Source organism: Echiichthys vipera (assembly GCF_963691815.1).
Source record: "Echiichthys vipera genome assembly, chromosome: 13".
Classification (NCBI taxonomy): Eukaryota; Metazoa; Chordata; class Actinopteri; order Perciformes; family Trachinidae; genus Echiichthys; species Echiichthys vipera.
In genome coordinates this window covers 17,757,785-17,771,479 of record NC_139838.1, presented here as the reverse complement: position 1 = coordinate 17,771,479, position 13,695 = coordinate 17,757,785, and the positions used below count along the sequence as shown (strand labels likewise).

Below are 13,695 nucleotides of genomic sequence, written 5' to 3'. Positions count from 1 at the left end.
AGGATGTAAGGTGGGATAAAAGGTGACGAATAATACCCCCCCCCCCCCCAAATTAGCATGTGCAATTTTTTTAAATTTTATAAAAATAGCATTTTTGAACACAGAAACACCTGCAAAAACATCCTATTGCCAGTAGATGAGTATGCCCTTCTTTTTTTTCTTTCCTGGTGTATCATGTTCGACATCCCAAACGGGCGTTAAACAGTTTTAGTAAACAGTAGAAAGCAGCATTGAGGCGGTTACTTCTTTTTTTCCTGTTACTGGGAAAAATTCGTCCCTCTTTCAAACTCAGTGAAAACGAATGAGGCCCTATTTGAAATGATGTCTGAGCACTGCTTTGGATGAAGAGGGACATCATTTGTGGCTTAGATGACAAAACAGTTGCAGAAGTTCCTGACAAAGCATTGCATTGTGCAGAAAAAAGGGGCGAAAAGTACCACGTCCTCCCGGGTATCAAGTTTCCATCACTGCAGATTGTTAGATAAATACCCGTGGCTACTGCAGAGTCATTTGTCCTGGGAATGAATGCTGATTGTAACCTCTCCCACTCAAGACAAAAGCAAGATGTTTCGTGGGTGTTAGAGGTTGTTTTTTTGTCAAGTGTGAAAGGGGCTTAAGAGAATCACAGTAGCAGAAAGAAGGAGAGTTTATGTATCAAAAGAGTGAAAGAGATTGCATCAATTCTGTCGTCGTCTTCTCTGTTTATACCACAGATCAAGCCATTACAGAGCCCCATCTTTCCCTTTGATGCTTTAGATTTACAGCCTTGAACTGCACAAAGCAGATGCCAGGTTTCTGAGCTTCACATTGTTGTATGCTTTTGTTCTGGCTTGTGATAAATGTCATGAAATGTTGTTTTGGTCAAAATTGGTGGTAAGAGCATTATATTTGGAGCTTTTTCAAGTCCTCTCACCAGGCAGTGAAATTTAGTATTTGCTTCTGCTCTGAAAAGCTTCTGGGAATGGGTACTTTGGGGAGTTTCCCTAAAATAAAACTACCTATTGTTTCTTTTTATATTATCCGGTTATTTTAATCACACACAGGCACAGATGATTACTTGAACAAAGGACATGAAATGCATGTAGCGCTCTCGTTTACAAGAGGGAAATTTAGATTAAAGTCGCGTGTAACAGAAGTTCTACTGCAAATTGTACAGAATTGTTCATTTAAGACAGAAGTCAAAAGACAGATTACAACCATATATTTGCTAACCTAGAAAAGCATTTTATCATAGCCATCTATATTCAAAGCCCATTATTATGTATGGCATTGCACTCCTTTTAACATTAAGTCTGTTTGTAAGTGTAATCAATAACCTATAAGGGCACTATCTGCCCCTGTTTTGATTGGCTCTGCTACAGTTCCACTTATTACTGCAGCTCACACTAATAGGCTCCTTTCAGCCCTGTGATATGCTATGTTACGCTATGTACCTCTGCTCACTCCCCCCTGCTCTCTCGAGACTTTGAGGTGAACATAGTGAGGCGATGGGCTTAGTTAAACATGCATAAATCTGATTAGACACCACCACCCCCCACCCCCCTTAGGAGCAGCTATTGGGGATGACACACTAGCATTTCCCTCCTTTGCCCCATCTCATCCCAGTCTTAAGCTCTGCCACTACCTAGGCCTCAAGCCCACCAGCACCCGGAGCTTGAGTTTAAGCATTGGCCTTTGGCTCCTTGCCTGTCTGCACACAGTCCTCTGCCTATAGTTCCCATGATTCCCAGCTCTCAGGTGGGCATTCATGTGCAACCAGCATATGTCAAACAACTCTTTGGAAGAACAGGGCGGGGATAAATCGAGGGAGTGAGTGGAGAAGAGTAGAAGAGGGGGCGGTGGAATGGGCCTCTGTTTGCGTTCTGTGGGGACATCATGCGTCAGTCATTTTCTGAGCACAATTAAAGTTAATGAGCATACTGTCAAGAAGTCGTGATTACTCTGTGGTGCCTCAACTTATTATCAGTTTTGATCAGTTCCCCCAGATTTCTCTATTAAACTTTTTTTTCGCAGCCAAAATGAAGTACTGGAATATGTCTTAATCTGACTGAGTCGTTGAGAATTATCCTAAAAAGTGTAGTAAACCTTTCCCAAACTCAGATTTATTGAATTCTCTCTTGCCATGTACGGTTATTTAATTTTTATGAAATTTTACTTTTACTCATAAGGGGACACTTCAAAGTGCTTTAAATTAACCTCTTGATTGATTTAAAGGCATATGTGCCTTTCGTGCTAACCATGACATTGTAAGACAATGATTCACTACTGGCCTATAGACTTTGAGGCTCTCCAACACCAACATAAACCATTGCCAGCAGTGCAATGGCCTTACTCACCACGCCGACGCCTGTTTCTTTCTGACCGCAACGATGTTTGCATGATGACTGTACCTCCGGCTTTCAGGTACCGGCCTGCCCTGCGTGTGTGAGAAAAAACAACCGCCGAAGTGTCTATGCAATAATGAGTGTGTGTGCGCTCATACAGCCCAAAGCACATTTATAAATCTCTCTTAAATCACACATTTGAAAACTCCTTTTACCTGCTCTACAATTGCTATTCTTCACGTCTCCTATGCTGTCATTTGCTCTTACTACTCCTAGTCCCATCTTTCTCACACGACACAATGCCTGGGCTTGTTCGACAGTAGCCTCTTCGCTAACAGGATATCATTCAAGTTGCCACTTATCCTAACCCACGCTCCACTGTCATTATTATCTTAATTTATTTGACACCCGTCATTAAGGGTTTGCGGAGCAGGGGGATTGACATGTCCCTCAGAAGCATCAGTTAAATGGAATTTCACTGGGCGTGCTGTGAAGGCAACAAACTAAGGACCCCTTGGCCAATGAGAAAGTGCTTTGCATGTAGAAAGGTGAATGAAAAGGTTTATGACAGCTTAAACAAATGCTGGAAGATTGAATGTTCAGTGAGTCACCATTTGTTTTTGCAAAAATGAACGTGAATAATTGAACAACCTGCCATACAAAAGTCCAGTCAGGCAGGAATACTTGTCAAACAAGTCAAAACGAGTAAAATGTGATGAATTACTATCAGTGTCAAATGTTTGACCGCTGCGTTGCTCACTGATATAAATCTTCTGCTCTGCAGAGTGATTTTTTCAGCTGCAGTTTTAAACATGTCTCCAGTTGGTTACAGTCTCCTAGGCAGCTCCCGCATTTTTCTGTTTTTAGATAAACCTGAAAAGCTTTGAACTTCCCCGGTCGTTTCCCTGTGTGACACACTCCAAAGAATCGCGAGTCGAACTGCCCATGAGAAAATCAAGCGATATCTATTTAATTTGGTTGTCTTCCTTAATTACCACCGACTTCCACTCCTCCATTTGACCTAATTTGAATTCTCTGTGTCGTTGTTGCTTTTGATTTCAGAATCTGTCTGGAGGCTTATTTTGTTTGTCTGAGTTGCTTGCTAAATATTTAATTAGGGCTCTGTCAATTTGGCTCCCTACGTCCAGCAATATCTGTTCACTTTGCTCACTGCCTCGGGCTTGTTTTTGTTTTTTTTAATTCTTTGTCAAAGGGCAGATTTCACAATTGTCAGCAGAGAAAAGCAGTTGCATTGGACTAGGTATTATGTGGACCGGAAAATGAAAAATAACTCACCTCTCTCCAAAACTAGCCCTGTGTGATGCTGCAGTAGTTGTGGAATCCGTGATACGAAGGACTGTATGTGAGTTTGTCACTCAGTAACAATCGCTGGATAGACAACGTGTCACTATTTTTGCAGTGACTGCCTATGCGTTCTGCCCAGGAGCTCAGTGCATCTCTGCTCTCATCCCGTTCTCTCTTCCTGTCCCTCTTCTCTTCTTCAATGTTGTCTACACTTTCAGATAAAACGCGACTACCATAACCGTATCAAAAGAAATGTATCTACTGCCTTTTGCCCTCTGTACTGCATCAAAACAAAAACAGAAAGCTTTATTAACACTGTCAGATGAAAACAATGTTTGTTCCCCAGAGACTAAAGCTATAAAGCTAAAGCTATATTATGTGATCAAAATATAGCTTTAGTTTCTGGTGATAGATCACAAAGGAACAATGCAATGTCAGAAAAAATATTTGCTGATCTTTTCGGTGCTTCTCTCCTCAGGTTCTCTAGCCAATGGGCAGCTAAATGGCTCGGGATCAAAGGGCCACAAAGAAGATGGGTCCTTGCGCTCTCAGGGTCATGGCAGCCGCGAGTACTGTGAGGACGGTCCTGCAAAGAAGAGGTGAGACTGTGGTTGTTTTTTTTAGTGTGTGTGTGTGTGTAAGGTTCCTAATCCTGTTTGTGAGCCATAAAAGAGCTTTATAGGGCCCTGAAACTTATATTGGTGTAGAATTGTCTTGAGTTTATGCCAAAGGCTGCTGATACTGTAAGCGTGAATGTGCCAGGTTGTGATGACAAACTTTGCACAAGTTACAGACTGTAATGTGATGAATTTCCTGAGCTCCGAGGGTTAAGAAGCTGCCCCATGATACAAGATCAAGTTCTCCTATGTTTTAAAGCAATTCTTACTTTTCTGTCATCCAAATAAAATTATTTGCTGAGCTTCCTGCCTGTCATCTGTCACTCCGTTTCACTTGCGCTGCTCATGCTGCGTTCGAGTGTCGTGGGAAGTCCGAAGTTTTCTCCCTCTGCAACTAGTCAAAGTGCACTGAAATGCCTGTGAGAGATAACCCCCTACTAGCCAATTTGGGGTAGGTCAATCTCCCCCAATTTCGCTAGTAGGAGGCACTTTGCCTAGCTGGAGGTCCGAATCTTTGGACTTACCATGGCACTTGAATGCAGCATTTCTCTCTCAACGCACGTGTCAGGGGAGGAGGGAGCTTCAGAGGTCAGGCAGGGGGAAGAGGGTGGGATTTTGGAGGGAAGCGCTAAGTGCTCTAACTGAGAATTGCAAGAAAGGTAAGAATTGCTTTAAACACGCGCATTATCTTCTTATTCGCTCCCTTTCTCTCTGTATAATTAATTCCATCTGTCTCCCCATGGTTAACCATGTATTCTCTCAAACAACAACCCCAGCAAAATCAATTCAAAATGTTTCAGCGCTACTTTGTTCATTGCATTTATTGTATGGACACTCGTTTGTCCTTTTTCTGACTTTTCTCCCCCTGTCCTCCTCCCTCACTCCTCATAAGTGTGTGTAGTACACAGTTTGCAGAAGAGCAAGTTGTCCATTAGTTCTGTGATAGAAGTTGACAGTCAACAGAGAAGTGTAAATAGTACCACCCTTTAAAGAGCGCCAAGGTCTTTTAATGAGCACATCCCCCTTTTAACGCAAATGCCACTGCAGTCGTTTATAATTAGCCGCTTAAAGGAATGTCCCCATGCATTTATAAATTAATAATTTAAAAATGGAGCTTGTCGCAGAGTACAATAAGCTGTTAATTTCCTGCCAGCTTATTATTTTTCTTTTTCTTTTCTTTTTTCTATGAAGAAGGCGTTTATATCACAAGTGAATTATTAAAATGGATTTGTGAAAAAAAATTAGTAATTTTCAGAGATTGGTGGAAAACGCTGCTCTCTCTTTAGACAAATGTTCTTGGAAAACGGAATAAGGCGTATGGAAAATGTGATGCTTCTAATGCATTGGGCATGAAGAAGGTTTTGAAATCACAAGCTGGAAAATATGATTTACAAAATAATCATGCTCTTTAGAGTGTACAACAGATTAAAATGGCTGGTGTGTCTCAAAGATGATGCTTTTCCTCCGCCTCCACACCACATGCACTCACAAACAAAACAGTACACAATTACATATATTTCCTGCTGCCATAAACCTTTTTCCTATGTTTTTATTCTCAAGCAGCCAGCTACTGTAGGTGGCAGGTGTGTGTGTGTGTGTGTGTGTGTGTGTGTGTGTGAGCGTGGGTGCGTGTTCGTGTATTTGTGTTTTGTTCTGCCCCTGGTCTCTCTCTCTCACACACACACACACATGCACACTGACAGGGCATCAAAGCATCGGTGTAAAGCTAGGGGTGGAGTCTGAGGGCCGGACAGCAGCAGATGTCCCTCTGTAATGAGCAGCCCATACAGGCTCCATTCACTGTGTGTCAAGCACCTGCCTAAGTCCTGCTTGCTGTCATTCGATACTGTAACCTCCAAATCTGAGCTTGGTCGTTGCAAGCTTTCATCTACCTGGCTTTGAAATAGAAGAGCGTGTCTCTGAAGGAGATGATAAGAAATTAAGTTTTTTTTCAGGAGGCTGTTCCAGAGATGTAAAAGTTAGAGGCTTTGTTATTCATGGAAATCAAATATCCTGGACTATGCAATAAAGGTAAAAGTGTAAAAGAAAGCCGTGAAATATTATTTTTTCAAGAGCAGTAGAAATCATTATCTTGAAGTCAGACAGGATGAATCAGGCTGGATCATACATTCTGAGAATATTTGTAATGGGGACGGCCTGACTGACAACAAGACAAAGTCTGGAATTGAAACCGAGGGAGCCTCTGGCCTGTGTTATAGCAGTGCATAAATACTCTCCCATCTAAGGGAACAAAAGCACTGAAGGAATAGCGTATTATAACAAGGACACTCACACTTTTATTATCTCCTGTGCTGATGGTCTGTGATGCTGTGTTGAGTGGAGTTCAGGTTGAAGCCAGTTTGCTTCGTGGTTTTCATTAGTTCACGCCACACACACAAACATGCATACACACAGCAGGACTGAATGAAGAAAGGCTTTCTATCTGATGCTAATGAAACACAAGCCCAGCCAGTACTTGGCAATGCCTCATGCCCTCTTAAAAGTGTGTTTGTGTGTGTTTGTGTGTTTGTGTGTGTGTGTGTGTGTGTGTGTGTGTGTTTGGACTCCAGTGCCCTGGCATGGCCACCTCACACTGTTCCTGAACAGGACTAATGCCAGGAGCTTTTACACCTGGCACCGGCCAAAAAAAAAAAGGGAGGAGCTGTGGCGTGGCTGTTTCCAATTTTGAACTAAGAAAAAGTTTCACACTGTGGAGGGAGGATGAAGGGACCGACTGAGAGGGGAAGACTGGGAGGAGCAGCAGAGAAAGAGAGGAAGGGAGGCAGAGACAGAAGGACAGGTGCGAGTGATTTTTGGCAGGAAGCGGCCCCCTTTAGAAGTCTTTGAGATCAACTCTGTGTTTGCCTTCCCATGCTCCTGAGATTGGTGGAGAGACTGGCAGCACACCCCTCAAACATGCCAGCTCATTGTAGCCCTCTCCTACCAGCATGACCATATTCTCCAAATGGGGTTCACCTGCCAAAAATGGGCCCTACACACACAAACGCAAAATTACATACACAGTCTCACACAGTCTCATCTTCACTACCATGGTTTACTGACCTACTTCTATTCCCGGCCGAACTTGTGTTCCTCTCCCACATTTAACTTAGATTTAACACAGTCTGTGTAATTTACCAGCCACCGAGGTGCCTGAAGGAAGTTTTCAGTTTAGTCATAAAACATTCTGCTGCCACAGAAATATCTTCTCCAATAAGTTGTTGTCATGTTGGCATTGCGTCAGCATGTTGTAAAAAAAGTGAAGTCATAAATGCAATGAGTAAATCATTCACTGGTTTATATCGATATATTGCTTTAGTATTGCTGCTCTCACGAGATTGAGGCCTTTTTTGTGGCTTGATTGTCTAGTGTGTGTGTGTGTGTGTGTGTGTGTGTGTGTGTGTGTGTGTGTGTGTGTGTGTGTGTGTGTGTGTGTGTGTGTGTGTGTGTGTGTGTGTGTGTGTGTGTGTGTGTGTGTGTGTGTGTGTGTGTGTGTGTGTGTGTGTGTGTGTGTGTGTGTGTGTGTGTGTGTGTGTGTGTGTGTGTGTGTGTCAGAAGTTGAGTGGCCCTCTTAAGCAGCCTTCTTAACTTAATTTCTGCGTTCTCTCTTTCTCTGTCCCTCTTTTCTGTCTCCTTTTTTCCTCTTTCTTTACTGAACCCCACTTTTGGCTCTCTTTGAATCTGCACTCTCTGTTGTCTCAGCCAAAACACACACTCACACACTCAGCTGCTGCCGCTTGTTTTGTTTCGACTTAATGAATGCCAAGTGTGTGCACACACAGACCCGCACACATACACACTCACACACTTGTCTTGTCTAGCGTAACCAATGATTCTTGTCAGTAATGGATAATCACTATTTCCATTTATGAAGGATTACATTGATATGCGCGCTGGCCTGCACGCACACAATGTGTGTGTTAATAGGGGGTTATAATGTGTCTATTGATTTACTTTAGATGCGAAGGAACCTATATGCAGTGCAACACCTAGCTGTACTACTAACACCTAATGTTGTACACACACACACACACACACACACACACACACACACACACACACACACACACACACACACACACACACACACACACACACACACACACACACACACACACACACACACACACACACACACACACACACACACACACACACACACACACACACAGTGGAGTACTCACATAACCAAATGGACATCAATCTTATTGGAAAGGTGGACAGATAGTTCTCTGAGCTTTTAGCCAGTTAGAATGACACTGGTTTTCCAGTCAAATGGTGACTTTATGTGCCTTTTTTTTTTTTTTTTTTTTCAAAAAGCACCACTAAATACTGCATGTTTTTTCTGTCTCTGCTTTCCCCTGTCAGTCTGTCAGCGACTCACCCCTGCATGTCTGCGTGTCAATGCCCAAAAACATAATTTAAACTCTTCTCTCATTGTCACTGGCCCTTTGCAGCTTTATGAAAGCATTCAGCTCTGCCAAAATGGCAGGATAAAGGAATATTTACCATCCACTACAGTGCATAATGTCACTCAGCGCATAGAATTGCTCCCATAATCACTGTCAAATGCAACTGCGCTGTGATTGTAGCACAGATTAACCATGTTACAACTGGTTTGCATAGTGCTTCTTGGCAACACAATGTTAGTGGTTTAAAGGATCTACTGTATACAGTTATTTCCGTATCTGGAACAATTGGGACCGTCTTCTCTTTCACCTTATGCAAAAATATATATTTTAAGTGCAGTAACTACGAAATAACTTGTATCATAAGTTCTGCACAGTTTTGGGTCTGAAAGTATGGAGGTTAGGATTGATTTTGATGAAAATGATACCATGGCCATTATTGGCCATTTCGCCCAGCCTTAGTTGTGACATCCCAACCGTACAGTACTTACTTTTTACATTATGGGGCCTTTTAAAAGATGACTCAGAAAACCAATATATTAGAATAGGTATTTCACTAGAATATCTCATTTTGAGACACCTCTGAATTAGAAGCATAACCTTGTATGTATTCCATTTTAAAGGTAGCTGGTTGAAGTCAAAGGCAAGAAACAGTACATCTTGCTGTGCAATTAAATACAGAGCTCAGTTGGAAGTTGTGTGTAAAAGTAAAAATGTTTCAATAGTGTAGCACAAGGTGCTCCACTGCACAGTGCAGTGACCTGTGTGGAAGGGTCGGTGTTGTCATCTCAACCTGAGAATGTGTAAATTGGAAACGCACTGCTGAGAGATGGATCAGTCTGGAGTAGTGTGTGATTGGTGTGGAGGTCATCATGCTTATGTTTACATGTTCACTTCAATTTCTTTCAAACCTGCTTACGGTTAGTAGCCAGTAAAGGACTTAAGTCCTGATTTTCCACTCGCTGACAGTTGTCGGAGTGGAGCCCCAGGATTGGGGGCAAATATGTGAACTGACCAGAAAACTGGTGCCTCATTGATGCATTCCAGGTATCTAGTAGGCTACAGGGGTCCACTGTCACAACAAGAACTTTATTGTATGTGTCGCATTTGCAATGGACCGAAGCCGTTGTTTCAGCTAGAGGAAACTTAGAAACAATCATAAATGGTAACAACGTGTGGCTATTTTGTGAACGTGTGCCAACAACACCTCCTAACCCTTGTTGTCTTTTCTTTTGTTTTATACAAATCAGCCACCAACAACTCTTTCTTGCGGACATCCAAAAATCCTATTTATGATGTTGGTCCGGTATCCCTTCTAGCATTAGTGTTTGTGACAAACATAGTTTGGAGACCAGGCGCAGGGATTCCTCCTGGTGAAAGATCTATCACAGAGTGTGACCCACTGGCGCTGGCTCACTCTGGAAGTTTGAAATCAAGACCACAAGACAGCAAGTTCTGTGTACTTTTAGTTACCTTGTTGTTGAATTGTGCTATACAAATAAACTTGCTTTGCCTTGCCTAGTGCGATCATTGCCGCAAACTGACGACTTTGAAAGTCTCGTAGTGGTAACATAGCTTTAGTTATTCTCATAGCTAAACCACAAGATACCAAGAAATGATATATTATATAGATTAAGTCATTAAAATAACAGAAAATTCTACACTCCAGATAGTAGAAAAATAAGATCATTAATGTTTACTATTCAGTTTACCCATGTATTTTTTTGTATTTGAGCCTCACTGTACTCCACTTGCCCCAAATCTCTAGTTTGAGCCCCAGTCTCCTGTGTCTCTAGCCCAAAGGCCTCAAGTCCACTTAAGGTCTCTGAAGTTCTACATACAGGACTTGGGCTTAATTCGACTGATTGCTAAACACATAAATAACAATCTCTGATGTTTATTGACCTAATCTGGCTGTGGTCAGCCACTCCCAAGGGCGATTTATGGAGGACTGCAAGGTGAGAGGTCATAGGGTTTGAGATCAGATGTGCTGTGAGAGGGGGATGGTGAATAACCGTGAGCAGTGGACCTTGACTGCTTACAAAGTCTACATTTAAGTGCTGTGTTTTATCATTTTCTATCTGGCCATGAGGGAAAAGGAAGCAGCGCAGGAAGTACTGTTTCATTCTTCTTTATGCCATGAAGTTCATCACAAATTCAAACCTCTGGCCACATCTGGGCCAGACTCGATTGGTGTTTTGAACTTATTTTTAGTGGAAGCACCACTTTTGTACATTAGCATTTTTTAAGGTGACAAAGGGGACAATGGCTGACTTCCACCTGACCTAATGTAGCATTTATATATTCACAGAGATACAGCTAAGCTCGATCTATTGTCAAGATGTCTTTTCTCTCCACATCTGCCTATCAGGCCATCTCCCCTCTCATCGTTCCATTCAAGAAAAGGGGGCAGCGAGTGAAAAGCCAAGGTTATATTTAAATATGCACACAGGCTCTGCCATATCTTCTATCTCAAATGAATATTAACCTTATTGTGACTGCTTGAAGCATATTGCTGTCACAGCTGAACACACACACACACACACACACAGACACTCTATCACACCTCTGAATAACACCCTCGCATTTATCTTGATGTCAACACAAAGCTGTTGAGCATTAAAGACATTTGGTGACACAATAAACTGAAATACTGTAGTATATACATTACTATCATAGTTATTAAGGCCTGTACCACTGAACTTCTAGCTGCTGTTTGTCCTCTTAGTGGCCTTGGCTCACTGACAAATGATGGTGTTTATTTGTGCTTTATTTGTGTTTGGTGTGCACATGTTTACTGTCTATTTGACGGTCTATACAGGGGCTGTATATATATGTGAAGATCACAAGGTCAGTGGGTCACTTCAATGCAGTGCCACCCCTCTCCTAAATACATGGAAACAGAAAAGCAATAAATGCTTCGAGAAAGGAGAGTCAATCTTAGTTTCCCAGCACAAATCCTAAAATAGATGATGTGGTCAGTGTAGTGTTTTACATAAAGGTTTTAAGTTGCGTTTTGTGGAAATGAATTCACTACGGAAGCCCTGAGTAGTTGTTGTTATATTGTTATTAATAACTTGTTATAAGTTCGTGTTTTTTCATCTGTGACAACGGGTGAAAAAAAACATTTTGGCAATTGAAAAAAAATGTTATCTTTGTCTCTCTCTACTCAAAATACTGGTAGAAAAGAGTGGGCTGGGGTTGCCTCCACACATCTCTCACCCCAATGTGTGAAACATTGACGTTTTTTCACGGCCACATACACTAACTAACTAATGAACATGCGACTGGACTGTCTGTCACAACAAACTGAGAAACTCTGATTAAACACAGGAGACAAAACAATCTAGATCAGACTTAGAAAATGGATCACCAGAAGAAAAAAAAAATCCTCATTTGCCTCTCAGGGCTTCTGTAATTTGCAGTTCAATATGATACAAGGAAAACATAGTAGCCTTGGTGCTGAGTCTCTTTCATACACTTGCTTTAATGCTCATATTCACACACACAGATGGTGTCAATTGCAGTGTGATCATTTCGCATATACACAATTCCTTTTCACTCATTTATCTTCTGATGGATTAGATCCGAATCGACTGCCAGACAACATACACAGAAATATATGGAGACACTGATTAAACACATGCACATTTTGTGAAGTTTACAACTCTGCACAAACACATTCATACACATTTCACTCTTATGTACATAAACATGTACATTTGTGTTGCTCTGATTTTGTACAAAATGGACTCAAGCGCACACACACACACACACACACACACACACACACACACACACACACACACACACACACACACACACACACACACACACACACACACACACACACACACACACACACACACACACACACACACACACACACACACACACACATTTTGCACACTCTCACAGAGCCAGCTGCAGCGAGGTAGTCTTTTATCAGGACCATGTGGGCCATCTGGAGCCAATTAATACAGCCCCTAAGGTACAGACTCTTGATCAGTGCTCTTCTCCTCACACAATAACCTTTACCATGGGAGGGAACACAAAGTCTGACTCGAGCCCAGCCTCGTGCTCACATCTATCAAACCTTGAACACACTGTGGAAAACCCAGGACTTGGTTCAGATGTGCCATAATTAAAAAAAAAAAAGCAGCCAGATTTTGACTGTTTTCTATGGATGCATTTACTGAAACAGTTCTAATTAGTAAAACACAAATATGGTATCGACATACGTACAAGCATTCATACATGCCATGTATTGTCTATGCATTGTTTTTGTCAGTTTCTGTCTCTCTTGTAAGTATATATGAAAGTTTAACGCAGAGAATTGTTTTTCTGTCTTACTGTCTTTCTTCAGGACTGTCACACTTTCATTACTCAAATCAAGGCGTGCGTTTAAGCTCGCATTGTCTTTATTTGTTTTCCTTATTCTCATTATCTTTCTAGTGGTATGTGTGGAGCTTTAAAACGGATCTAATTAAGATACACAATTATTTTCCAATGAATACTGGATTTTTGGCATCGCTGACTATGGCCCTTATCCAAAGAACTCCACAGCATTAAGAGTGCAGAGTGTTTTAAATGTCAGAGGCCTTTGCACCTTTGCACAAATCAACACAGCGACTTCTAGCTCGTGTTCCACTCACCAGCCTTATCCAGATATCAGGTTACAGTGGTACGGCAAAGCTCTGAAACCAAACCACACAGCGATTCCCACTAATACCGGCCAAGGAGGACCTGGACATCGTCTGCAAGGGACACACTGTACAGTATGTGACCTCAGCACCTCAGACACACGTGTCATTAAATTCCCTCTCACATTAAGTTGCTTGGTCATTTAGTGTTAATCTGTCCACTAATTTGTTTAAAGTCCCATATTGTAAAAGTGAGATCTCCATTTTTTAAAAAAATGTATCATAAAGCAGCTTAATGTGCTATATAAAAATATCATTAAAGTATCAAAACATTCAATCCACAGAGAAATGCACACAGCCTGTATTCAGAAGCTGTGTCTTTAAATGAGCCGTCAGG

The 13,695-nt window shown here is 41.8% G+C and overlaps 1 protein-coding gene across 2 annotated transcripts in view; it reads left to right on the top strand.

Moving 5' to 3' along the window:
- Nucleotides 1-13,695, top strand: part of jarid2b (jumonji and AT-rich interaction domain containing 2b) — a 106,333-nt gene that overhangs the window by 56,429 nt on the left and 36,209 nt on the right. For both annotated transcript variants that reach the window (XM_083926152.1, XM_083926151.1), the window contains exon 3: nucleotides 4,108-4,228. In XM_083926152.1, coding sequence (XP_083782278.1) covers nucleotides 4,108-4,228 — 121 coding nt within the window. The remainder of the gene's footprint in view (nucleotides 1-4,107; nucleotides 4,229-13,695) is intronic.